This window comes from Symsagittifera roscoffensis, chromosome 5 (assembly GCF_963678635.1).
Source record: "Symsagittifera roscoffensis chromosome 5, txSymRosc1.1, whole genome shotgun sequence".
Taxonomy (NCBI): domain Eukaryota; kingdom Metazoa; phylum Xenacoelomorpha; order Acoela; family Convolutidae; genus Symsagittifera; species Symsagittifera roscoffensis.
The window spans coordinates 50,393,390-50,420,433 of record NC_087066.1 but is presented as its reverse complement, the minus strand read 5'-3'; the positions used below and the strand labels follow the sequence as shown (position 1 = coordinate 50,420,433).

Sequence of the window (27,044 nt, the reverse complement as noted above, 5' to 3'; positions counted from 1 at the left end):
TCATTCAATTACAAGTCTTTACAAAAAATCGGAACATGTTAACATGGTACTAATGGATGTTTCTATTTACCTTATATATGTCTCATATACATGAAGTGTTTGACTTTTTCACACAAAAAGAAAACGCTATATTGTGGATCCAAACACTAAAACATATGTGACATTTTAATTACTTTTTTGTTAAGCTTGAAAAAAAAGATTTTCCTATTTCCACTTTTAATTTCTGTCCTTATTTCATATTTCAAGTCATTTATTTATATTCTTCCTTTTTTGTGAAACAATTTTATATATCAATTATTAATAAACATGGTTTAATGTGTTTTTTTTCAGCCTTCAATAAGTTTCATGTGCTTAAAAATATCACTTTTTTGAAAAAACTATTTCACTAAGTTTGTTACAATGCGCTCAAGGTTGCTTCGAAAATTGATGTGTTGCTTTTCAACCAAAAATTCTTTTCTTTACTGCCAATTAATTTTTCTCACTTCTATGGTTTGGTTTATTTTCGATGCCTTCCTGATATTTTACTTTGTTCAAAACCAAAACACGCAATTGTCCAAAGACGGATTACCCAATTTAAATATTCCGGACGTAATCAAATCAGCACTGCCAAATCAAATCAAAGGACTGGATGCTGCAAAGAATGAATCAATTGGTGCCAAGCTGTCTGCTGAGCCAATCAGAATGGAGCAAGATTATCCACCAATCAAAGCGAACCAAGAAGATGGTCATCTCTCGAAGAAAAAAACTTTCGGTACAGTTTCCTCTTCATTGTTCATTGTTATAAACTAATTGTCCGACATTTTTTCAACATAGGTTTTAGATCGAACAAGCAAAATCAAATATTTATGCATGCTATTAGGATTTGATGAATAAATTGAGCTCATTGCTATTGAAAAAAAAAATCGATTATAGGTGCCTAAAAAATGTGAAACGCCTTTTAATGTAAACATTCTTTAGTACTAGTTTTGTTGCAAATTTTCAGTTCTCGACGGTAGATATTTGAGATTAAGTTTCAAATTAGAGAGGTGAAAAAATATAGTGTTTAATAGGTATTCTAAATTCAGAAACTTGGCTATATTATTCATAGCATACTTGTTTCAGTTGACATGCTCGGTGATCCATACGAGCGAGATTTGAACCCGCCTGACCTCCCGGGCGAGAGGGGAAAAGGGGTGAAAGTGGACCCAAGTGAGAAAGAAGAGGAGAAAAAACTGTTCAGTGTGAACCAATTCAACCTTCTGGTTTGCAACAAAATTAGTGTCAACAGATCTCTACCCGACTTCAGACCCAAAAAGTAAACTAGGAGTAATTTTTCAACCACTCACTGTCAATTACCTAATTTAGTTCGAGTGAAATCGTAAAAATAACAAGCAAAAAAATTATATGTGCGAAATAGAGATCAAACATTTATCTCGAATTAAGTCTGAATTAAATAAATTTTAGCTCTCTAATTATCTATTTTTTCGTGTTTCTGCATTAATCGGACTAGTTTTTACAATCCAATTGCTTAACAAGGATAACCGGTTACTGCGCAATTAGCACAGAATATTCCGACAACAGTCTTTAAAAGACTACAAAACGAGTTTTTTCATATTGTTTTTTTTTCTGCGTTGCGTGCTAAAAAGATCTGATGTAAATCTATAATTAAGGCATATTCGTAAACTATAGTAAAATAGACAATTGAACAAGTTTTTGTTGAAAAATGACAAAAAAAATCAAAAAATCGGAACCAAACACCTCAAGAAAGTTTTTGGAATTTCGTGAGGTATAAGATTCCCAAAATGGCGCTAAGACATTCACGAAACTAAGTTAATCTGCTTAAAATTATAAATTAAGATCCTAAATTCAGTATAATTAAGCTATTCTCAGCCCGCCCGCTCGCTTTATTCGCTCAAATATGAAATAAAAAATAAAAAACATTATACCCGTTTTTCTCGATACTGAGAAAATGTTGCTTTTTTTGAAAAATTTTTGCTCTTAAGTTTTTTTTGGAATTTTTGACAATGTTTTAATTTCGATCGAATAACAATTTATAAGGCGTCAATTTGCTATTTTACTTGACTCATTCCTATGATTAATTTTGGCAGGTGATTTGGCGTGGAAAAACATGAAAAAAAAATCTCCGAATAAAAAATTCATCCACATTTTTCGAATGATCAGAAAAGTATCTAGATTCTCAAAGTTTTTGATTGGATCTTCTTTTTTATTTGTGATTGGCTTACCTTATATCATGTTATCATTTTTTAGAACGGATTTTGTTATCTGTTAACTACACTGTGTGAACCCTTTAGTACGAGAACACGAAAATTTTACTAGAGACTTAACCTTCAACCCTCGGAAACAACGCGTCCAAAACTGCTGCAAAACAACTCAGTTTGTCATTTATGAACTGCAGAAGGTTTTGAACCTGTGATTCACGATTTTTTTAAGAAAGACAATGCATTTCATGTAACTTTGTTTTTAATAGATTGATTCATCACAAAATAGCACTTAAAAAGAGTTGACATCAGATGATAATTTAAGTCAATGGGGTTTTTCTCAGAAGAAAAAGGAAAGACAAATTTTGTTATCGGATATGAAAAACTCTTTAATTTAATTGAAAATTTTCACAGCTTGTTATGCGGTCTTTTGTTATGCAGCCCCTTCCACGGCTTTCTTAAATCTTTCAGAAAAGGATCCGACTTATGTGATACAATTTCATAGTTACAAAAAAAAAATTGTCATTGTTGCATTGAAAATTGCTACATTGAAAAAACTATGCGCTATTTCAAACTCAATCAATCTAATTTCCGAGCTATTCTTACAACAGTAATTTGGGAGGCATTCTTAAGTTTGGAAGACAGTCGGCAAGGCATTCCTAATTTGCATTTTTATAGCGTGCGCTTCAAATTGGTGAGAAAAACTCTAAAAACTTTTATGAAATGACAGTGAAGGTTTCGCTAAAAAAGCTGAGGACCAGTTAGCCGAAACTGAGTGTCGTGAAGTTGAACTAAGTGCCAGCCATTGGGTGGTGCACTATTTAAAACACTCACACAACTTATAAAACTTGCTTTAAACTAAGTTTTCAGTTCTTAAATGAAGTATAATTAAGCTGTTGTAGCTCGCGTGCTCGCTTTATTCGCTCAAAATTGAAATAAAATCAAAAAATTAAACCTATTTTTTCTTCGATACTATTTTCAATAGTTCGGGTTGGTTTACTTTATACCATGTTATCATTGCCAGAAAATTTTAAAACGGAAGCTTCTTTTATCTGTTAAGGTTAAGTACACTGTGCGAACTTTTCAGTACGACAGCTCTAAGAACTAAATGGAGACACACCCTTCAACGCTAAGAAACACCATCCAAAACTGTTGCAAAACAACTCAGTTTGTCATTTATGAATCGCAAAAGGCTTAGGACCTCTGATTCAGTAATTTTTTAAGAAAAAGAAAGTATTCCTTGTTTTTTTTAAAAAAATAATTTGATTTATCACAACAAAATAGCACTTAAAAAGAGATGACATCAAATGATAATTTAAGTCAATTGGTTTTTTCTCAAAAGAAAAAGGAAAGACAAATTTTGATATCGGATATGAAAAACTCTTTAATTTAATTATAAATTTCCACTACGTGTGATGCTGTCTTTTTTATGCAGCCCCTTCTACGTTTTTTTTTTCAATTCTGTCTAAAAAGTGGTTTGACTATCGTAATAAAATTGTACTGTTACAAAATGTTTCACAAATTTTCCTTGTTGTAATAAAAACTGCTACATTGAAAAAACTATTTTGCTATTCCAAGCTCAATCCATCTAATTTTCCAGCTATTCTCATTACACTAATTGGGAGGCATACTTAACTTTGGAAAGCAGTCTAAGTTTGGAACGCATTTTAAGTTTGCATTTTTATAGCGCGCGCTTCAAATTGGTGAGAAAAACACCAAAAACTTTTCTGTAATGACACTGAAGCGTAACTAAAAAAGCTGAGGACCAATTGGACGAAACTGAGTGTCGTAACTTTGAACTACGAGCATTCCATTGGGTGGTACACTTTTTAATTTCCCGAGCTCGCCCCTCAAAGCGAGCCCTTTGAAAATGTCCGGAGATTCAATTGAAATTGTCGGAAATTGATTATAAGTGGCAAAACTGATGCTACAATTGCATTGAGTATTTTCAATTAGAACTTCAAACACTTGAAATTAACGGTTTTAATAGAATAAGCAACTAACTAGTACTAAAACAATTAGGTATCATTAACTAAATCAATCAGATTATGATTTTTTATAGAACATGCTCAGAAAACATAATTTAAGCTTTTCACAGAGATGGTGAAATTTGCTCTGTTTGCTAGTGACTTACTGGTTTTACTCTTTTTAAATTGATTAAAAAGCAAAAAATCTTACCATGTTTATCTAGACACAGAAACAAAACAGTTTTTTTAATCGTAAAATTTGACTGAATCACGACTGAAAAAAAGTTTTTTATACGACTGAAAGCGTTTATTGGAATATCACACGAACCATCTGACGTGGTAAATGAGATTGCGAGGAAAAGTACAAGGTCGGAAGTTTTAGTCGTCGGAACAATAGCATAGCAAAACAATGTAGACAGGGGCGGATCTAGGATTTTCTCGAGGGGGGGATTTTCAAAAAATTTCAAAAATTTTGTCAACCCTTTTTTTAGGTCGACCAAGTTGATTTTCTGAGCTCTTCCATATCACTTTAAAGACCCCATTTGACCAAATTTTGTGCGCCGCAGCCAAATTTTTGAAAAACTAGGCCAAAAAAAGCCTTTCTGAAAAATCTGTTTAGAAAAAATTGCGTTCTTTCGGCGCGCGCTCCCCCCTCAAAATTTAAATAATTATCGGCGCCAAAGGCGCCTTAAGAAAAAATTTTGTGCCAGTCAGCCAAACATGGATAACTCAAAATAGTACAAAGGGGGATCTTTTGAGTCGGCAGGGGGTCGAGTCCCTGAAGGCGGGGGGGGGGGGGGGTGCGTCCGCCTCCCACACTTAAACCACTGGTGAATGTAGATAACCCTTTTAATCGTTTTATATCGATGATAAGCTGTAGTAAGGAGGCGTTTGTCGAAGTTCTTTAACTCTGCTTCCAACTATACTCAACGAAAAATATCCAAATAAGGACTAAATTTTAACGGTCTAGCATATAAAAAATTTGTACCTGGTAACAAATTATCCCCATCTGTTGCAATCGGGTCGAAATTGAATAAAAACATCGAATTTATTTCTGTTCAGGTGTAAACAGCACGAGTACCCAGTGGATTTGCCGGACACGAGTGTGATCATAGTGTTCCACAACGAGGCAGAGTGCACACTACTCCGCACAATCTACAGTGTCATCAACAGGACTCCCAGACACTTGCTGAAGGAGATCATCCTAGTCGACGACTTCAGCGAGGGCAGAGGTCAGGTCAACTGTTAACTTCAAAAAAATTTCGAACAATAATTTTTTTGAAACGTCGGAGATCATTTCAATAATGTTAAAATAATTTTTGTTGCAAAAACAGATATTTTGAATAGAAAAGTTGTCAATCATGCAGGGTTTCTAGAGCTTTTTTAGTTCGGGCTAATTGCAAATTAAGTTTTTTTGGAGCCTTGTTTGAGCTATAATTCAGGCTAATTGCAAACTGAACACAGTCGATTTCGTAGTCATGATTTTTTATCGTGGAAGCTTCAAATGTCATTTCTAGCCAATTTATATGCACGAAAAACGAACACTAACCGAAGACTTCCACCTTGTGTAAGATGCAAGAAAAAATAAGTTATAATAAAATTGCTCCAGAATACTTACACAGTCCCCTGGACGAGAAACTGGCGAAGCTACCTGTTCACGTGTTTGTGATTCGGCTTCCTAAGAGACAAGGTCTAATCAGGGCCAGACTGGCGGGTGCAGATGTGGCCAAGGGAAAGGTACTCACTTTTCTGGACAGTCACTGCGAGGCATCCAGGGGTTGGCTTGAACCACTACTGGCTGAAATTGCTCTAGACAGGTACTTTTTGTCATTAATAGTAGTTCAAACAAAAGCGAAAGTTCTCCATTATCCATTCAAAATAATAAATGATCAGTTCTAGATAAGAAGAAAAATATACATTTGTGAAGGAAAAAAGACTAAACACTCAAAAAATTATTCAAACTCGATTTTTTTTGGACCAGACTTTAAATTTTTTAAAATCAAGTCAAAATCAATTGCTTGTCAAGCTCTCCAAAATTGCAATTGGTAGTACCAGAAAAAAATTGTTTAAAATCAAGTTTCAAACAAAAATAGGGTTATAGACTTTATTTTCTTAGCTGATGTATATGTAGATATTTGGCTGCTTATTTTTTTTGTAAATATTTGAAAGAAACACGCACCTTTTTCTAGTTCATTGCTAACGCGTAGTGTGTGCGCGTGGAATCATTGCAATCTAAATAAACTTGGGGCAGTTTAACTGTTCCAAATATCTTGTTACTAGATGAAATAAACTCTGCGTGACATTTTGTGTGGGAGAAGTGCGGGAACATAGTTTTTTCTATAATTTTTTTGAAGATTTTTCCAAACAATATTTACTTCAGGTATCTGAAAGAGTAGAGAGACCATTCAGCTTTTTGCTTTGATACAAACAGCTTTGTTGTTCCGTTTTTCGATACGAAAGTAACGGAACACTTATGCTCGGGAGGGGTTTTTTTTTTCTTCAGACAAATTTCGACTTTTTAACTAGCCATTTTTGACGGAATTTTTTTTATATCATTCGAAAGCTGAGCTTAAATTTGAAAAGATATTTTACCTGTGATCATTTTTCGGTTTTGGGGATCATTAAGGTTTTGGGGGTTTAAAGATTGCCATTTTGGCCAATTTGGGACAATTAACGCGCGATATATTTCGCGCTATTAACGTGTAAGCGGAGACTTAATGCGTCTTAGAAACCGATCCAAATTGGTTGAAAGAAGCTTTTTTGCCATAATTGATTTGGTACAAGGAGTAAAATTTATTATTTTGTGCTTTATATGGCGTGTGGGGGATGATTTTCATACAAAAATCTTCAAATTTTAGAGAAAATTTTTTTTTTTCATTTTATTTCATTTCATTTATTTTTTTATGTCGTTTTTGTTATTACTGCTCTCTAAACGTTAAAAGGCAGTCGGAACTTTCAGGGCTTCGCCCTGATACGAGCAGTCTTGTTTTCTTTTGAATCTCAAGCGTCAATTTTTTTAAAATCTTTTTGATTGACTCGGTTGCTAGAATTTTTGTCGTTTTTCATAGAGGTCAATTGTTGAGATGGTATAAAAATACAGTTATAAAATTTGATAACCTTTAGCTAAAACATTAGAATGAAGGACTCAATTTCATCCTTTCGTTGCGTTATATTAGACGACCAATGCACGAAAGTTTCAAACCGTTTTTGACACCAAGAAATTTATCAAGATTCTTGCACTGTTGCTCGAAAGGTTTGAATATTTTATAGAAATTGATTCTATCTTACGTGTTTACTAATTTTGCGTGTAAAAAACCCGAACCCGAACCCCAAAACTTCTCCCGCTATAGTAGCTTTAATCGCATTAATTTTGAAAAAATTGAATTCCAAGTACAGGGCTTGATCTTTTATTTACAAATCAAACCTTGCTAAATTCTTTCAAATGAAGCAAATCTTACAAAAAAAGTTGCAACATTTTGTATTGTTTATTTTTGTTTTTCAGAAAGCAAACCCTAGCAGGAATATTTTTTAGTAAAAAAAAATAACTCGGAAACCGCATAGATTTGCTTTTAGCAAAAACAATTCTAGACTATAAACAAGCTGGCTTAAAGTAGTTTTTTAGGACGACAGTGATGACTCCGGTGATAGGCAACATAAACCTAAACACCTTCAACTATGCTAGCATGGGCACTGGCCTGTTGCAGGTGGGGGGTTTCGAGTGGAGTCTCACCTTCAACTGGTTCCCCATGCCAGAGAGGGAGAAGCGGAGAATAGCTGGCGACAACAGTTTATCCATTGAGTACGAATGAAACTTTTAAGCCAGCCGAAGAAATTTAAGCTAGCTATAGGGTCTTTTTTGTCGTACCACCCAAAACAGATGTTTCTTTTACTTTGAAAGTTTGTTCATAATGCTCTAATCTGATTGGCTAAAATTACCTCCAACAAAAGAAAATGTGAACAGGTCTGCCCAAGTTTTTCACGGACGAAAAATCAACTCTTCGACTGAAGCCCCCCCCCCCCAAAAAAAAGCTATGGATAGATTCATTGAAGAATTTATTAGGAGGCTGGGCTGGTGGGTCGACAGTAGAAAAGCCGAATGATCAGAGGATTTATAGAACTAAGCTTGCTCTGTGTTTCTTCCCGTCCAGATCGCCCACAATGGCAGGTGGCCTGTTCTCCATAGACAAGTCATACTTTGAGGAGCTGGGAAGATACGATGATGGCATGGATGTGTGGGGAGCAGAGAATGTCGAAATATCATTCAGGGTGAATCTCAATTTTGCTATAAAACATTAATTTTATCCGGGATACAACAACTCATTTTTATTTCGCAAAGGTTTTTCGTAGTTATCGCGAAAGAGTTTGACAGCAACATTCCTACAAGAGCCGCCTTTCTGATGCAATAATCTTAAAAACTTCTGCATTTTAACCTGTTGGAATCAAGTTTAATAATAATGTCCCCCCTTTGATACTTTTTCAGAAATCCATTTTTGGCCGACCGACCCTAAAATTTTTCTAAAGGCGCCTTTGGCGCCAATATATACTAACTTTGAGGGGGAGCGCGCGCCAAAAAAACGCGATTTTTTTTACCAAAATTTTTCAAAAAGTGCCCAAAAACGGTTTTTTTACTGTTTTTTCAAAATTTGCCTGCGGCGCAGATAATTTTGCGAAAATAGGGGCAAAACAGTGCCTTGGGAGAGCTCGAAAAATCAATTTGGTCGACCTAAAAAAAAAAAAGGTCGTCAAAATTTTCCCCCTCGAGAAAAAGAGAAAAACCTACATCCGCCCCTGCCTGTCCATTTGTATTATCTCCTCACATTCCAGACTGTGTTATTTTGCTGAGCGAAGCTGTTTTTTTGCGACTCAAGGCCGTTTTTTTGCGTCTAGAACTTTTACGTGGTACCACTATTGCAGCCAAATTTGGTCAGGTTGTGGTAGACCCTGAATCTAGAGGTCAAGTGAGAGATCGTCCTCACACACTATCATTGCCATGGCATGGGATCGAATACGCGATCTGACGGTTTCAAATTGAACGCTTTACGACTATGCTAAGTGCCTCTAATGCTAAATGCCTCGATTTTAAAAATAATGCCTTGATTTTTGTAATCCAGTTTTTGTCACAAAATTTTTCGATTGGTGTAGGTTAAACAAAAAACCCCAGTTCTTGTTTAGATTTGGCAATGCGGAGGTCGCATCAAGATCTCTCCTTGTTCACATGTTGGTCACGTGTTCCGAAATGCCTCGCCCTACTCGTGGCCAGGGGGCGTGGCCAGCATCCTGAACAGGAACAACAGACGCCTGGCCGAAGTGTGGATGGATGAATATAGGTTCTTCTGGATGTATGTGGTCCCAGGTAAGCCAACTGATCTTCAACTATCGCGATATCGATACCTCCATTGAAGCAAAGCAGTACTTTATTCTAAAAGCCACAAAAATCACTAACCAGGATCAGTTTTAGCACAGGATGCTATTAATTAAGAAAAGAGCCCTTTAAACGAATCTCATTCTGAAAGCTCATTTAGAATTTTGCTCGCCTCAGAAATTTTGAGTTTGATGAAAAATAGGGCTCCCTAAAAACCTATAATGAGATCGAGTTTTGGTTTTCTCACTCTGAAATGAAAACAGCAAAGATATCCATAGTTCAAATTGTGAATGATATTCATAGATTATGGCTTTTTTTAAATGTAGAAGTGAGATTATTCGGATGAGGGAGGTGGGGGGGGGAGGTGTACTAGAGCTTGTGTGGATTTTTCAAGCAAACTAGGTGCCGAGAAAAATGCTCATAAGCCATCGACTATATAATTTTAAATTCTTTTCAGTAGTTAGTTGAAAGTTATCTTTCCGTCTAAATTGTAAGTAAGAGCCCTCAAAAAGAATCAAAAAACTTCTAAGTATTGAAAAAACTAGTCTGAAGTTTTGCTATTCTGACTCAATTTTCAACTTAGCGAAGAGCGGGTGAAAAAAATCCATTTACAAAACGAAATTTTTATAATTTCTACTTTTGAACAAAAAATGGTTGGACACATTTTATTTCAAAAATATATTTTCATACGTTTGCGGAATAGTTGTTCCGACTTTCGATACGAAAGTAACGGAATATTTGTGCCCGGGGTGGGTTTTTTTTCTTCAGACTAATTTCGACTTTTTAACTAGCCATTTTTGACGGAATTTTTTCATATCATTCGAAAGCTATTGTTGTCCTGAGCTTAAATTTGGAAAGATATTTTACCTGTGATCATTTTTCGGTTTTGGGGATCATTAAGGTTTTGGGGGTTTAAAGATTGCCATTTTGGCCAATTTGGGACAATTAACGCGCGATGTATTTCGCGCTATTAACGCGTAAGCGGAGAGTTAATCCGTCTTAGAAATCGTTCCAAATTGGTTGAAAGAAGCCTATTTGTCATTACTGGTTTGTTACAAGGAGCAAATTAGATTCTTTTGTACTGTATATGGCGTGTGGGGTGATGGTTTTCATAAAAAAATTTTAAAGAAATGTTTCATTTTTTTTAAATTTCGTATATTTTCTAAATTTTATTACTGCTCCATACACCTTAAAAGGCAGTCGGAACATTCAGGGCTTTGCCCTGATACGAGCACTCTTGTTATAATTAAAAAACTCCTACTTATAAGTTTTAAAAAATGAACCGTATCCGCCAAGGCGATTCCTATTTACTTTCAGAAACAAAACACATTGACTTTGGAGACGTCTCGGATAGACAAGCCCTGCGAGCCAAACTGCAGTGCAAGAGCTTCCAATGGTATTTGGACAATGTCTGGCCTGAGTCTGGATTCACTCTCCGTGTATACAACCTGGGTTATGTAAGAGTTTTCCAAAGTTTATCGAATATCCTCCCTAAAGAAATAAATCAACGGTTAAGCATATGAGATTTGCAAAAAGGGGGAATATAATTGAAGAAATCCGTGTTCAGGTTGGGTGCTTATCACTGTGGGTGTGGCAGTACAAAAGTGCCAAAAAAAAGTTAAATGTTGTTCAACAATACAGAAAATTATTTTACATATTGTTTTTAATCATCCCAAATCACTGACAAGTAAATAAATTCAAATCGACAGAAGTTGAAAAGACACAACTTGCCATTTTAATTGATTTCGCTTGCTAAACAAACAAACATTCCGCAGTTCCCCGCGTGGCGCCACAAACATTTCTGAACAAACAATTAACTCAGCAAATTGAGTTTCTTCTCGGTTTCGCTACAAAACATAATAGTATTCACGCAAAATTGCAAGCAATTCTTAAACAGAACTCAAAGTTTTGAAATATCGTCAATTTTTGGCACTATTGAACACATTTTTTGTTGTACTCCGGCATGTTTAACGCCCCCTGTGAAATTTCCGAAAAAAATTCTTACATGTTTTTGGAGCTTTTTAGGCCAATCAAAATTATTTTCCGAGCTTCTCCAATACACTACTAAGATTCTATTTCAAAATAAATGTCTGAAGCCGGAAAAATTTTGAGAAACCGACCAAAAATGACGCTAGTATTTGAGACCATATGATGACGTTTCGCCACAATTACTATATTTTAGCGGCAAAGGCGCTTTTTAGAGTAGTTTTCCTAGGGTTGCTTAGAGTAATTTTTCTAAAATGGAAAACGATTGAGTGGTATCAAAGACACTTTGCTCGATCAGAGGGTCAAATCCCTGAGAGGTAAAAGGGTGGACGCCCCCTTCTCCTATTCAAACCGCCCCTGCTTTCGTCTGACACAAAAAAACTGTTTAACTTATTCGTTTTTTTTCGGGTTTCTGTGATCTGAGTGTAATTATTTGGTATTTGAAAAAATCAACCGTAGAAACTTAGATTAAACAATTCAACTGCATGTCTTTGATAGTTGGTCCATAGCTGCTGAACTGTGCCATACTTAATGCAACGAACCATTGTCACTTTTAAAAGTGAACAGAACTATTTTGTATTTTGTATGTTTGAATCTAGATCAAAAACCCAGCAACGAGTCTATGTGTGGACACAATGGGACATAAGGCTGAGAAACCAGCAGGAGTTTCTGGCTGTCACTACAAGGGTGGACACCAAGTACATTTTTATAGTATTTTTACAGCATTTTCTTAACTCATTTTTGCAAAATCGATCTTTACGCCATCACAATTTTGCTCAAAATCAGCAGCTGAATTGATTAGAAACTCCTGTATAGAGTATCTTTCTAAAAGAATTAGTAGAAAAACAAAAAGCTTAAGCTTTAAGAAATATTTTTCCCCCTTACTTTTAAGACTTTAAGCTGTTAGCTTTTTACTAATTCTGAGGGAAAGATACTCTCTATACAGGAATCCGCATTCAATTTAATCATTCGCCGTGATGAGCGGTACAGCTCGAATGTTGGTCTTTTCCCTCGTGGATAAATGGTCTTAACGAGAATGAAGCGACCTATATGACCTACAGAGTTGACCTTTGGCCTGTGAAATGAGCAAAGCCTTGTGGTCAATTCTCAAAATGAACAGACTTCTTGCAAATGAAGCGACTGATGTTTTGATTGTAACAAGGAAAAACAACAGTATTTTATCAGCACTCCTTAACATCAAGAAAAATCATGCATCTCTACTTAGGTGTTTGCATTCACCCGACGTCACGAGATCCGAAAGGACAACTTGTGTCTAGACGGTGACAGCACTAACAAGAAACACAATGTGCTTCTCTGGCCATGTCATCTGCAGGGGGGCAACCAGTATTGGATATACGACGAAAAGGTACAAGGCAGATATAGTAACCTATACATACGATGAAAGAAAGACGTTTGAGTGTCTGGTGCAAGTGTATGCTGGGTGTGTGTGTGTGTGTGTGTGTGTGTGTGTGTGCGTGTGACCGCACTCTTAGAAAAATAATTGCACGAAGGTGAAAACTTACATTCAAATGAACATAAAATGAGACGTGCTATGGGGCGATTTGATTCCTTAAGTTGTGTCCAACTTTTTTGAAAAAGGACGAAAAAGGATAGAAAAAGGAGTTACGTGACATCTGCGTTTTTTTTGCAGTTCATTTCCATTAGATGCTTAAAATTGTGCATGTGAAATTTTTATAGAAATTATGTCTGTTTTCAGTAAAAAATTTTCGAGGGTTGCTAATTAGAGGACAACTTGTGAAAAATTTATTGACAATTTAAAAAAATATATTTTGAATTGGACAATCGTTTCATATGTTCGTTAGGGCGCAAAAAATCTTTAAGAAATGATGTAAAATTTCTATTTAAGATACGAAAAAATTCGTCTTTTTTTATACAAAAAAAATCTATCGCAGACAAACAAAATAGTCTGAGCTTTTGAGTTTACACTTACAAAAATTACAGCTTAAATGTAAATTGTTAGAAATCTCTGTGGTTTCAATCTTTTGATTTGATGGTACAGAACTTCAATGAAGCGACAGAAAAAGACACTTTATCTAAATGATTGACATTGAGTTTTTTGGCCGACCGAAAAGCTATTGCCAGAATTAAATTTTAAAATGAAAAAGATTGGCACCCAAAAGCTTTCTTTTTTGGCAATTTTTCACGACACCAAGTTTTGTCTGACCGAACTTTTTTCAATAAACGCTCTATAGGCCTTAATATCTACTAAATTTGCGGAGATAGAGCACACTGAAAGCAATTTTGTCCAAAACCTATTTTAAATCCACAAAAAGATGTTACCCAAACAATGTTGAAAATATTTGCCCCCCCCCCTCCTTTCAAGATGAACGTGCACTCGAATAAAATATTATACTTGCTATTTTTCCATTTTTAGGAAACGAAACAGATTGTTCACAAGACATCTGCAATGTGTTTGACTGTCGGACAGGACAGAAGATCCCTCAACTTGGAGCACTGCGATCCTTTGAATGCGAAGCAGATCTGGACGATGAGTAATGTCGAGGAGTTGTCCGGATTCATCAAAGAGTTATACGGCAAAGATCAAAGACAATGAATAAAAATTGTATATCACTTTTTAAAATGTCCATTAACCTCATATTAAGTGTTCATATATCAAATATGGTTTCTGATTTAATTTATCAAATTTATGGTAAAAAATGGTCAAAAAAATTTTGCCATGTGAATGGTTGTACGATATGAAATGCATTATTACGTGAAAACAAAAAAAATTGTAGCCAGGACATAAATGTTTCCTGTCTGGTTGTAACTTGGTTAAAAATTTGGAGAATTCAAATTGAAAAAAAAATGGTCGTTGTGCTAGCAGCCTAAAATTTTACTTCGCCAGTAATTGTTGCTCAAACAATCAAACATTTTTCACCCAAAATTTTTAGCATTGAAACGGCTATTTTATTCTTTTTTTTGGAAATTTGGAAGCAGAAATTTTAAACTAAGTTTTCTCGAAACTGGCAAAAATGCAGAAAGAAGAAATGTTTTACCGCAGTTTGAATTACAGAGAAAATGCTTCATTTAAACGACGTCAAAAATATATGTGGGAAACTAAGAAGTATAATAATAATTGTCGTTCCTGCGATTCGCAGAGGATCTACCAAAGGCTTTGCAGCTTGTCTAAGCATACTGAAGTTCTCCTATTTCCTCACATTCCTGACTGAGTTAATTTGTTGAGCCAAGCTCTTTTTTTGCGACTCAAGGTCGTTTTTTTTTGCGTCTAGAACTATCACGTGGTACCACTATTGCAGCCGAAATTGGTCAGGCTGTGGTAGACCTGAGGCTGGAGGTCAAGTGAGAGTTCGTTCTCAAACACTATCATTGCCGTGGCAGGGGATCGATTACACGATCTTACGATCACAAAGTGAACGCCTTACCACTATGCTTTACCACGCATTACCACTATAACGTTGACGATGACGTTGAGATTGAGAAACAGTCTTTTGACGTTGAGGTTGCGAAACAGTCGGTTGATTTTCAACAAATAAGCATGAATTTGAACTGAAATTTGAATTTTTTCTGAAGACCTTTAAAGATTGAAAAGTTTAGTTTGTTTAAAGCTTTGCTTATATTTTTTTGTAAACGAACATTCAAGAAGCTATGGCACCAATCGTGGACGACACCATGGATGCCGTCCTTAGTGACCAGCAAGGAGGGGTATCCGTGAGTACAAATCGAGTTGAGGGGGATAAAATAGTTGATGTATTAAACGAGGTTGTTAAACCAAGAGCCCTGACTGAGGAACAACAAAAACGGATTGAACTTCTACAGAAAAAGCAAAAAACAAACATGGATGATTGTCCAAGACCCAAAAACGGTGTACTAGCAAAAACTGTGTAGTTATTCTAAGCCCGTTGTTTGATGCTAAGAGAGTTTCAGACGCCTCTGAGGAAACACTGCGAATTTTTGGTAGTTTTTGAGAATAACGCTGAAACACAAAAAATAAAAGCATGCCAAGTACTACCAATAAACACTCATGGTATCTTTCTGAGTGTGATAAGCAAATTTTAGAATTTTTCGGACAAAGATAGAGTATTTCACGCGAGACGAATTCTGCGAAATAAAAAAACCCAATAAAAAATGTGTTTTAACGACTTCCTGCAACGGAAGCCGAAATAAGAGCACAGGCGGCGAAACGTGCAATGAGGACGGTTACCAATAACTGCGTTGTATCAGTGGCCATCAATGACACTAAAAATAAACGAAAATTTGTTAAAGTCAACTATATAAATGACCAAGATAAACTGAAAAAAACCTGTTTTTTTTAAAGAGAAGATATTATGAAAGACGAACTCGGCAGGAACTGATTTGAAACTATGCAAAATTTTTTTTTCGTCGAATTCGTAACGTACTTGAAACTTAATAACCATTAGCACCTATTGAAAAAGAACCCAAACTGCTAGGCTTCGATTTCTTTTTTTGTTTTTTTTTTATAATACACCAGAAAGAAAATCTGCGTTTTTTTGGTTTTAGTTTGCAAAGCGAATAGCGTTTTTTTTATTTTAGGTGACTAAATTGAACATAGGAAGAGCAGTTTTTTCAGCCTTCCTGTGACTACGCAGGGCGTTCTGGCTCGCTGTGATTTGCAGCTTTAGAGCCAGAGCAGGGGTTCTTGAAATCACTGATACGATGCATCCTTGTGATTGTGCAAGGAAAGTGCTTCGTAAAAACAAATTAACAAAGAAAAAAATCTTAAAGGTAAATTTTGCATAGTAGCAACCTGCAGCATAAGGTTACTTCAAAAATTAGTGGTACAACAAAATAATTATTGAAAAATTGAACTTTAGGGCAGAATACAAACTGGGTCAAGCGAAGATAGCTCTACTTAATTTTTATATCAAATCATGCAGGCTAGGAGAAACAAAAAATACCAAAAATATTGTTTTACTTCAAATTATTCGCTCTATTAGAAAAAAGTCGATGAGTTGCAGGTTCAGATTGAACAACTCCATGAATATGTGCAACGGAAACATGTTTGAAACTGGAGTATCTTAAATTATTGTGCTTATTAGAAGGATACAAAAAACATCGAGAGTAGTGATAGGAAGAAAATGGGCGGAGGTGTAGGTATCTTCGTGCGTGAGATTTAGTGTTGACCCAAGATCTTATCAAATTGTATGCGAGACTTCAATTTAGTAAGTATGAATAGCCCAAAAAAATGGAATTAATTTAGTAGCTAATTGATGGAGATTGAACTTTTCTGCATGAAAACCAAAGAAGCTACAAGGGTAAAAATGAAGTCAAAACAAGCATAAATTTGTTTTTTTTTTAAGTCACAAAGGCAGCAGTACGGCAAGGAAAACATCGATTTCAGATCATTTTTTGGTTAATCATCATTTAAATGTGGCAAGTGAAAAAATTCAAACTGAAAAAACTTATAGCAAAATGGAAAAAAGATTTTTATCAGAACAAACTGCAGACGCAAGCCGCAAAAAAAAACGAATTTTTTCAACTGTTTAACAATCTCACTGGGACTGCTAAAAATAAGCGATTTAACATAGAGAACACTATCTCAGATGCAGATTCATTCAACAACTATTTTGCTGACAATGGCAAAAAATTAGCAAATGCTTTCCATAATCCACACAACAGACAAAACAGCAAAAAAGATATTGAAAAATCAATACTTTTGAGACCAGTGAAAAGCTATGAAAATAAACAAATCTTGGAAAGTTTGAAATTGAAATTCAGCCTGGGTTGCCACAACATCAATCATGCTTTCATTCTTTCAATAAGAGAACAACTTGAGCCCGTCCTCAAGAAGTGTTTTGACAACGACATTTTCCGAACTAAAAAAATGCAAAAAAGATATCTACACTGAAAGAGGCAAATGAACCCGAACTTTCCGGTTTTGGACCAATATTACTCTTACCTGTCTTTGAAAAAATACTAGAACGATTTTTATACAATAGAACTTTACATTATGTTAATCACCAAAACATATTGGATCAATCTCAGTTCGGATTTAGACAGAAGTACTGTTGCTTTTGGAACAAGTTTGATTTGATTGGAACAACCCAACTTTTGAAATTCAGTGTACTTTTGTTGAATTAGGAAAAGTTTTTATTATGTTGATCACAAGCTTCTGTTAAACAAATGTTGTGATTACAGTATAAGACGAACAGCATATGACATTCTAGTTACATTTTTATTAGAACGTAATCAGTTTGTTAGCATCAACAGACCAAATCGCAAAGTGAAAAAATAAAAGACGGAGTAACGCAAGGCTCAATCCTAGGACCTCTACTTTTCATTTAGTTTATTAATGGTAAACCAAAATTCAATGCAATTACAAATGTTTATCGCTATGCCGATGATAAAGCCATTAAAACTCAGACTGAAAAATCAATAGTGATTGAAGACCATGAAAATGCATTGACAAAAGCAAAGGAATGGGTCGACGAAAGCAAGCTGACTTTGAACTTATATAAAAATAAAACAGTTAAGTTCACAAACCGGAATGGCAAAAAATCAACCACTCAATTAAAATGAATAACAAAGACATAGAACAAAAACCCTTTTCAAAAATTTGAATTTGTATCTCGTTAAAAAACTGAAACTCATAGATCACATTGATATTTTTAGTACTAATTTTAATTAAATCTGAGAATTCGTATATCAATTGCATAAAATTTTGAATAAAATGTAACTGAACCAGTTTTACCAAACATACATTAAACCTGTTGTTCAATATTGCTTGTTGAAATACGGGTCCAAATCAAACCTTGACAAGATTGATCTCAACACTAACAGATTAATTAGATTCTTAACTTTCGAGAAAAAAATCGAATCAATATATATGCATTTCGCGTAAAAAAAAATTATATTACGTAAAAGTGCTTCAATTATACTTAAAACCTCTCTGTGAAATTATTTGCGGTGAACGTAAATTGGTGACTCGCGGTGAACGTGAACGTTGAACGTGAAATTAGTTATTCGCGGTGAACGTGAAATTAGTTATCAACTCTGAGAAACACCATAACTTTTCAATTGCTAGTAAAACACGAAAACTCTACAATTGTTTCTCAAACTTTTTCCCGATTTTTTGATATGATTAGCAAAATGAACGGAATAGAATTAACAACTTTCTCCATAAGTTTGTAGAGACCACAATAATAGGAATGAAAAAGTTAATAAAATTAATAAATGTTTAAATCTCACCAAAATTTTCTTATTTAATTTTTCAAATTTCTAACTAAAAGTTTTCTTTCTATTTTCTTAGAAAACTTTCATTCTATACTACTGTAACAAAAAAAACGGTGGTATTACACCACCTCCGAATTAAAATTTGTCTTTTTTTTGCGCTCTGATGTTAGGAAATAGTTTGGAGAAGGCAAGCCTGCGCCCTCTACGTGGTTCTATTATAATTTCACTTGGTTATAATTCAGACAAAAACTTGCATTACAAAAAACCAGTTTCACGCAAAAATTGTTTGCAATCGGACAAACTAGAAAAGGTGGGGGAAGGAAAGATAGGCAAACGAAGATGTGAAGAGAGACTGTAACTAATAGTACAAGCTCGCAGAGACGTCTGAAAACAGGCATAAATTGTCTAATGACGATCTCCCAGATTGGGGTCTGTCAAGTGGTCATTTATATAAAATTTATTGATCAATGTGAATCTATACTGGAAACAATATATTGTTATTATAAGAAAAGTTTTGCAGATGTACAAAAATGATAACCATAATAATAATTATTATCATGAAAATCATTGTTAGCATAACCATAATAATCATAATCATAATATTCGAAACAATAATCATTAAAAAAAATAAAAAGCATCATAATCATAACAAAAATAATCCTAATAACCATAATAACAATCAAAATAAACATAATCAAATTAATAGTACTAAGGATTTAAGTAACAACTCCGGCAACCCTTTTTGAGAAAAGGAGAGAGGTTGTTACATCGATTAAGTTGGTTAATTTTTGCCCAATCAGAATGCAGGAAAATTCGATTTCTCAACAGAATGCTAATTTACTTTATTTATTTAAACGGATGGAGATTCTCTAGTAAATAATATTGTCGGGAGGGGGTAAGAATATTAAGAAGATCCAATGATGTTAATAATTCTAATACTAACAATCATAATAATCTTAATCATAATGATAAGGATAATGATAATGCAAATAAATGTTAATAATAAAAATGGAAAGTCTGAGGGAACACAGCGTAAAATGTTACATAAAACAGAATGGAAACTAGCAAAAAAAGGGGAAACAATTATAGAAAATCTTTTCTGTCTCGCGTGTCATTTTACACTACTGGGCATAATTGAGCGCAAATTTTTGTTTTTGTCTTTCAAATACCTGTTTTCAAGGATGATTTTGGTTAATTTTCATGTTGAAATCAATCAAAATCTTTACAAAGACCAAGATCAAAGTATCAGAGCTACCCTCTATGACACTATTATTGACTTACCAATGTAATCCGGGTCTGAAAACGCCAATTTTTCTCATCAGCCTTAAATTTTTTGGCGCGACGTGAAACCTTCTCAGCGAGAAATTTGAAACAAATAAAGAGGAAATTTCACTAACAACGGCTTTTTCTTACTTTTTCACGCGAAGTAGAAATACTCAGTGCGGATAACGAAAACTGGCTTTTTCAGACCCAAAAATAATCGTAAGTGCTTCAAATTAAAAATTGAGACTTTCAGAGAGGGTACTTTAGATATTTTGCATCGGTAAATATAACTTTTTTGAAAAATTCAAAGTAAATATTGTCTAAAATGGTCCTTCAATTAGGCTTTTCAGAGAATAAAAACTTGACCTTGCATTTAAGTTTGTCGACTGGTGTAAAACAATGAAATCATTTTGTCGTGTTTAAAATGCATATGCTTTCAAAAAAATATTGGATTGTGGCCTCAAGCGTGCACTATTAAGACGTAAGAATCACCAAAATTGTGATCAAATTCTAGTTACGAAAGTTGAATTTAGTTTTCAGGTTTCACAGCAAAACAAAATTTCACTTAACTATTCAGTTTTTCAAATTGAGTTAACTTTGATTAAAACAAAATTTTAATCATCAGATTTTCTTGAAATTCAAAAACCTTCAAGACCACATGTATTTTTTAAATAGACAATAAAAGTTTTTCAAAACACAGTCTAATTTTTTTTGGTTTCATTGTCTTTTGTCCGGCTGTTTGTTGGCTATGTTCAACTGAAAGTAAATGACGTTTTAAATAAACTCTGACGTTAATTGGTCCTTTGTGAATTGTGAGCGGGTTCCGCAGAAGACCCTCTCTTCGATCTTTCTTCTGATTCTTTTGATCTCTGAACAAAGTTTAAGCATAATTGGAGACTCTTCTCTGGATTCTAGTGACCTACACACATCAAACGATGCGCGTATCCAGAGCACAGCTTGAAATCATAACGGTTTTATCAGCAAAAATTACAAAATCAAAGCTTATTTTCGACCAATATGCTCAGTTCAGTAAAGGTATCTGTTTTGGCCAGTTTTTCAAATCTAAAACGGTTGGATGGAAAACAGAAGTTAAATCTTGTAATACAAAATTGCATAGATTTTTCTTCAAAACTTTCTGTTTCATATTTTATGAGAAGCTAAAGCAATTTGTTCTACAATAACTCAAAATAATTATTTTTCAATTTTTTCGTCAGTTTGTCCGCATGAACCGCATAAATACAAAATCGAATGCGGTCGGTTTCTACAATTTCTCTGCATCATTGCAATTGGGCTTCTTGAGCTAATTATGGGCTCTGGTTTAAGCCCTGATACCAAATTCAACTTAAAATCAACACAATTTCGAGTTTGATTTGCAAAAATTTATCTTATTAGGGGTATCATAAAAACGGATCAAATGCAAACCAATTTTGACCATTTTTGTTATATCAAAATAAAATCATTTATGACTTGAACGCAAAAATACGAAAAATATCGGTTTTTGTTTCGTAAATTTGTAAATTTATGGCAAATTGAAAAAAACCACTCGGAATATTTGTGGTAGCCTACTTGATTATATTTCTATTATATCCAATTCTGAAATTAGGCTTCAAGTAAATAGATTGGGAGGAAAATAGGTTGGGAGGAAAGTATTAGAGCTGAAGATCAGCGTTATGTAGCTGCATTATTTAGCTGCGTGTAATTTTGGCTTCTCTAATCGAGCTACAGATATCAAATAAAAATAGTTTTTTGGAAATTCGAACTTGAAAAGAAATCTAAATATTTTGAGGGGCTAGCGCATGCCAAAAAACGCAATTTTCAGACAAAAACTTTAAAAAGTCATTTTATGGCTGACCAGTCCTTCTTTTTTGTAAATTTACCTGTGACGCGATATTATTATACTTGATGGGAAAGCGCGCGCCAAAATAAAAGCTCCGCCTATTCGGTCAAAAGTTTCTGCTTGCGACAATGCTTCTATCAAAATTGTTTTTTGTTTTCTTCTCTGAGAAAAAAATGACTCTTTAGAAAATTTGGACGGGGTTTGTTTTTTTTTAGAAATTATCTCCAGCTTTGTTTTGTTTTTCTGAAGCTCCTGTTTGGGTTTTTTCACATGGGCAGTGTTTTTTGGAAAAAATTTTCCAGCTTATTTTCATAAGGCGGAGTTTATTTCGAGCTTCATTTTTAGGCCTTTACGACCCGTAGTTTTTAGATTAAAATAGTTCAATGATTCGATGAAATATTTTTCCGTTTTTTCTGAAGTTTTTAAACAAAATTTAGCGTTGTTGGCTCGCGCTTCCCGGGTTGCCAACAAATCTTAGTCGTACAATTTTCGTTAAGGGAAGAAAGATTATCATACAATTAAATACCCTTCCATGGAAAAATGATAAAGATGGCATGACTAGCTTTTTCCCATGATTAGAAATTGTATGACAAGCAGTTTTCACATGCAAAAAACATGAATTGTTGACAAACCTAGGACTCTCAATCAGGAAATAAAACGGCAAAAAGTTTATTCAAAATTACATAAAAACGAATTTAAAGGCTGTCTGAATTTTTGTTTGTGGAAAATGTTTATTAAACAGTTTTTATCAATAGAATTTGTTTGATTGAGCATTTATTTTAATAGACTGCAATAATGGAATTGTATGATACGCATTTTTGGAATAGTATTGAGGCTATTGGAAAAATATCAGGGTTTGTCGGCTTTGTTAGCGACCTGAACAAAAACAAAATTTGAAAGCAATTGTGTAATTACGAAACAATTAAGAAACTGAATCAACCTTCAAAAGATTTTCGCTCCTATCGATCTTTGAAGAACGACTGGCGCTGCTTTCGGTTATTTTTTGCTGCTTCGCTTCTTTGATTTGTTCCATCGTCAAAATAAAAGCTCTATAAATAGCTCATCCGTTAAATTGGGTTCAATTCATTTGAAAATGGGTTCTTTCAAACTGCAAATGGCGTTTTTTTTCGTCACAACGGACGCAAGCGATGATAGAATTTGAAGCAAACCTTCTTCAAAGTTATATTACGCCATTCTGTGAGGTGAATTTTGCTATATTTTCCACGTTTGTTTCCTGTTTCTAGTTTCTCTTAAATTTACATGGTTAAACTTAATCCATTTCCAACCTTCTAGTTTTTTTGCCATTATAGTACAAAACCGCCACTATTTAGAATACGTTTTTAGACCGCATAACTTACCTTACATTCCATTACCAATTTGTTTAAAATTACAGTTAATGGTATGATTCTTTTCGAATACTGAAGTTTTTCCCAGCAGTTAGGAAGATTTTAGTTTATTTGGCAAAGAGTGTCAAAAATTATGAGGGCTACAGCAAAAACTTATCAATGAACTTAATGGTTGAACTCAATTTTTGGCTAGAAAATATGTGGGTGTCTTTTTTTCTCCAGAAGGCAACAGGTTAAAAACTCTCGCATTCTATTTCCGCTCGCAAACGTATAGAGCTTTTTTATCTGCTTCCTCTACAAAAAGATGTTCGACAATTAAAATAGCTTTTCAGTCAATGTAAAGCAACGTTCTATTGTTTTAGAAGGAGAAAAACTCACTAACGAAGCCCCGCGCTTTATTTTTCCCAATTATTCTTCAAGTATGCGGTATGAATTTATTTTTGAATAAATTCGCCATTTTATATATTCAAATGTAAATAAAAAAACGACATCGAAAAATAAGTCAATTTCTGTTTTTACTAATAATGTGCTTTGAATTATAAATTTTTGGGACCTGTGGAGAAATGTCGACGCTAAACAGGGTAAAGGAAAGTGCCTCAATAGAATCCAACGAAGAAGACGACAACTTACCCAGCGATATTCGGCCGTATGCAGTCGACAACACGGGTAACCGATGGTCGGTTGAGGGCCCAATTGAGCCGACGAGTTATTTTACCAATGCACTCGACCAGTTTGGTCTGTACCAATCACTACAAGCTTTCGAGGAAACAATTCTACAACTGAAGAGAATTGATTCGGATGGTCGTATGCTGTGTTCGGATTTATACGATGACGTAACGCAGGAAAACTTGGACACAATGTCCCTCTCGGATTTTTCCGATGTCCGATCCGAGTTGAAACCCGAGCACAGATGGCTGAATCGGTCTCTTTCCTTCACGAGTATGGAGATATCGCCTTACGAGCAATTCGAAAAAGAGACGGGGAAAGATTTTTTGAAAACAATTGTGGAAAAATCAGGTTATCCCTTTTTTCAGCTTACTAGCTCACAAAAAACGGCTTGAAAAAATTTAAAACGGCTTAAAGAAAAACAGCGACTGTAGCTCAATTGTGATCATGAATATTTTTGTCACATTTGTCTTTGAATATAAGATAAGAGAAAATTCATTTTCTCTCCAAATTTTGAAATTAATTTTTGGGGCCCCAGCAAGAGGAGGTTTAGTATTATTTTTTACTATTCGTGAGTGAAAACGTTCTTAATACCCTGAAAAGGTACTTTCATTTCTAATTAACAGGTGAAAAAATTTAATTAAAATGAACTATTTTATAAAGGTCATTTATTTCAAAGATTTCAAGCGCCTTAAAGTGTTCAACCAGAAATCGTCTCCAAGCAAAACAAAGGATTCACGAGTCTGTTGAAAAATTATATTGGCCTGTAAACTTAGGCACATGAGGAAATTCAAATTACTTAAAAGTTCTTTAAACTTTATCAAGAGTGTAAATTTCAGCTTGTTGCAAAAAATCACGGATTGAAAGATCAGCCGACACCTCTTCGTCATTCGGAGAGTCGAGTGGCTACAGCTCCTTCAGCGAGTTCAAATCTCTACCTCAGTCTCAGTCGGTTCTAGCCGACCCCCAGGGTACCCAGAATCTACCTTCTCTCTTCCTCCAATGGGAGCCTTCTTGCAAAGTCCTAAGACAGAGACGTGTCTCATTCGTCCGAATTCGGAAGCCGACATCACAGTCGAGCCGCCGAGACGTCACAACACCTGTGCATGAGCGTGAAATAAAAAATAACGAGCAGTTTTCCGCAAGCAACGATGAAATTTCGACTTGTGACGTCACGATAACCGAGGATGACGTGTTCGTGAGTGATAGGTTGAAGAGCAACGTCACACCTCAGAATAGTGTTGAACTGACAGTTGATCACACAGATTACCAGGAGATGAGGAAGGCGTCTGTTCTCACCCACGAGGAAAGTGACCTTTACTGGAGGAGACACATAGAGGTCACAGTAGTGGTGGACAATGACCCCTCTGCCATAGAGATGAAGGTCACATATATATTTCACTTTCTTCAGCCAGTAATAAGTTTTCAGTTTTATCAAAAAGGTGACGCAAAAATAAAATAGATACTTCATAATTGGCAAAAATTTCCCTACATCGGTTTGACCACTATAGAACGAAAACTACCAGCGAATTTAGGGGGGACGCCTTTTCCTCAGGGATAAGACCCCCTGCCGACCCAAAGGGTCTTTGGTGATGGACCCTAAAAGTTTTCTAAAGGCGCCTTCGGCGCCAATATATACTAATTTTGAGGGGGTAGCGCGTCGAAAAAACGCGATTTTTTTAATCAAAGTTTTCCAAATAGTGCCTAAAAACGCCTCTTTTGGCCTGTTTTTTCAAAACTTTGCCTGCGGCGCAGAAAATTTGGCCAAAACAAGGACAAAACAGTGCTTGTGAGAGTTCGAAAATCAATTTGGTCGAACTAAAAAAAAGTTTTTTGAAAATCCGCCCCCCCCCCTTTACCTCGAAAAAATCCTAGATCCGCCACTGCCTGCATGTATCAATCGATAATCTTTACAGCAGAGGTAGTTAAGTACTATTGCCGATTTTTTCTGTTGAGCTTTTCTGTTTTCGAATGACTTGACCATTGAGTCCTTTGCAGGATGTTAGTGGCGATGGCGGCCTCGGAGGAGACGGAACAAGAGGAGCGGGCGCTTCTAAGAAACGAGACCCAGTCACAGATAGAGATTCCATCACTTCCGACTACGACCCCTCCGAGGAGTGTGGGAGGGGATGTAAGAAGACATGCCAGATTCTCGGCTACATTTCTCTAGCTGTCATTCTTGTAGTCGCAGTTTCTTGCTATTTGGCTTTTAAGGATTAGTCATCCATCGGCTCATTGCCTCTCGTATGTGTATATAGTTAGCTACAGATTTCTTGGACAACGCCTCAAAAGTTTTCAGCTATCTTTTGACCTGCATGTTTCTTAAAATTGAAAAAAGCGAACGTAAATTTTTACAGAAAAAGGTCTAGAAACTTGATGAGACGGCTCAATTGAGTTCAAAAGTTTAAAATGTTGTTCAATGTTTTTTTTTGCAATCTAATCAACCACTCAAGGGTTTTTCAATGAAATAATTGCAATGCATTTTCCAATATTATTTTTTTAGGTAGATTCAATGGGCTGAAAAAATTTTTGTGGGCTATTCTCACGAGAGAAGCACTCAATGCTCAAATGACCGAAAAGTAAATAGGAAAGAAATAAAGAAAGGAAGAAGGAAAGAAAGAAAGAAAGAAAGAAACAAACAAAAGAAATAATTTAATTCTCCTGAAAAAATTTGAATCAAATTGTACATAAAGCAACTAACTTTCCTGTTTTTCCCATTTTTCATTTCGTCTTTTAACCATAAATAATCGGGAAGAATTTTCTGCTTAATTATTTTCCGCGTAAAAATATTCTTTTAATCTCAAAAATACCTTGAAAACTTATACCAAGGCTTTTTAATTCTCAAACTATTAAAATCACCGAATTATTTGTCGCGTGGTTTGTGTTTTTTGAGGTTGTAATAGGTTTTAGAGCAGATTTCTCAGCTCTGTGCCTGAAAACCATTGTTGATTTTTTAATAGACGGAAATAAATCAACAATCTTTAATAATCTTTTCACTTTTTCTTATTATAATCTATCAGAAAAGCGCTTGAAAAGGCTTTTAATAGCAATGATTATAACAGAAAAGATAGGACATAGATTATAGAACTAAAACCTCCGTCTATTCAGAAAACTTCCGTCTATCAGAAAACTTCCGTCTATCGATTTCTGTGAAAAACCTGCTTGTAAACCAAAACGAAGCTCAACTCCAAAAAATACATTAACTAAATGCAAAAGGTCAAACAACGCCGATTAATGCAATTATTT

At 34.9% G+C, this 27,044-nt stretch overlaps 2 protein-coding genes across 2 annotated transcripts; both read left to right on the top strand.

Moving 5' to 3' along the window:
* Nucleotides 1–172: 172 nt before the first annotated feature.
* LOC134846044 (polypeptide N-acetylgalactosaminyltransferase 1-like) lies at nucleotides 173–14,301 on the top strand. Its single transcript, XM_063863222.1, has 11 exons — nucleotides 173–751; nucleotides 1,102–1,294; nucleotides 5,228–5,397; nucleotides 5,775–5,982; nucleotides 7,788–7,964; nucleotides 8,314–8,431; nucleotides 9,338–9,518; nucleotides 10,845–10,984; nucleotides 12,113–12,211; nucleotides 12,739–12,879; nucleotides 13,909–14,301. The coding sequence occupies exons 1-11, from the start codon at nucleotides 400–402 to the stop codon at nucleotides 14,086–14,088; spliced, it is 1,959 nt and encodes a 652-aa protein (XP_063719292.1). The 5' UTR covers nucleotides 173–399; the 3' UTR covers nucleotides 14,089–14,301.
* An 8,817-nt stretch (nucleotides 14,302–23,118) lies between these two features.
* Nucleotides 23,119–26,068, top strand: LOC134846476 (uncharacterized). The gene is made up of 3 exons (XM_063863849.1): nucleotides 23,119–24,149; nucleotides 24,638–25,182; nucleotides 25,797–26,068. Exons 1-3 carry the CDS (start codon nucleotides 23,696–23,698, stop codon nucleotides 26,016–26,018), a joined length of 1,221 nt encoding a protein of 406 aa, XP_063719919.1. The 5' UTR covers nucleotides 23,119–23,695; the 3' UTR covers nucleotides 26,019–26,068.
* Nucleotides 26,069–27,044: the final 976 nt, after the last annotated feature.

Coding starts and splice junctions, on each gene's coding strand:
- LOC134846476 (XM_063863849.1), top strand. CDS start 23,696: ATGTCGACGCTAAACAGGGTAAAGGAAAGTGCCTCAATAGAATCCAAC. Junction 24,150..24,637: donor AACAATTGTGGAAAAATCAG/GTTATCCCTTTT, acceptor TGTAAATTTCAG/CTTGTTGCAAAAAATCACGG. Junction 25,183..25,796: donor CCTCTGCCATAGAGATGAAG/GTCACATATATA, acceptor AGTCCTTTGCAG/GATGTTAGTGGCGATGGCGG.
- LOC134846044 (XM_063863222.1), top strand. CDS start 400: ATGCGCTCAAGGTTGCTTCGAAAATTGATGTGTTGCTTTTCAACCAAA. Junction 5,398..5,774: donor CGACTTCAGCGAGGGCAGAG/GTCAGGTCAACT, acceptor AAATTGCTCCAG/AATACTTACACAGTCCCCTG. Junction 10,985..12,112: donor GTGTATACAACCTGGGTTAT/GTAAGAGTTTTC, acceptor GTTTGAATCTAG/ATCAAAAACCCAGCAACGAG.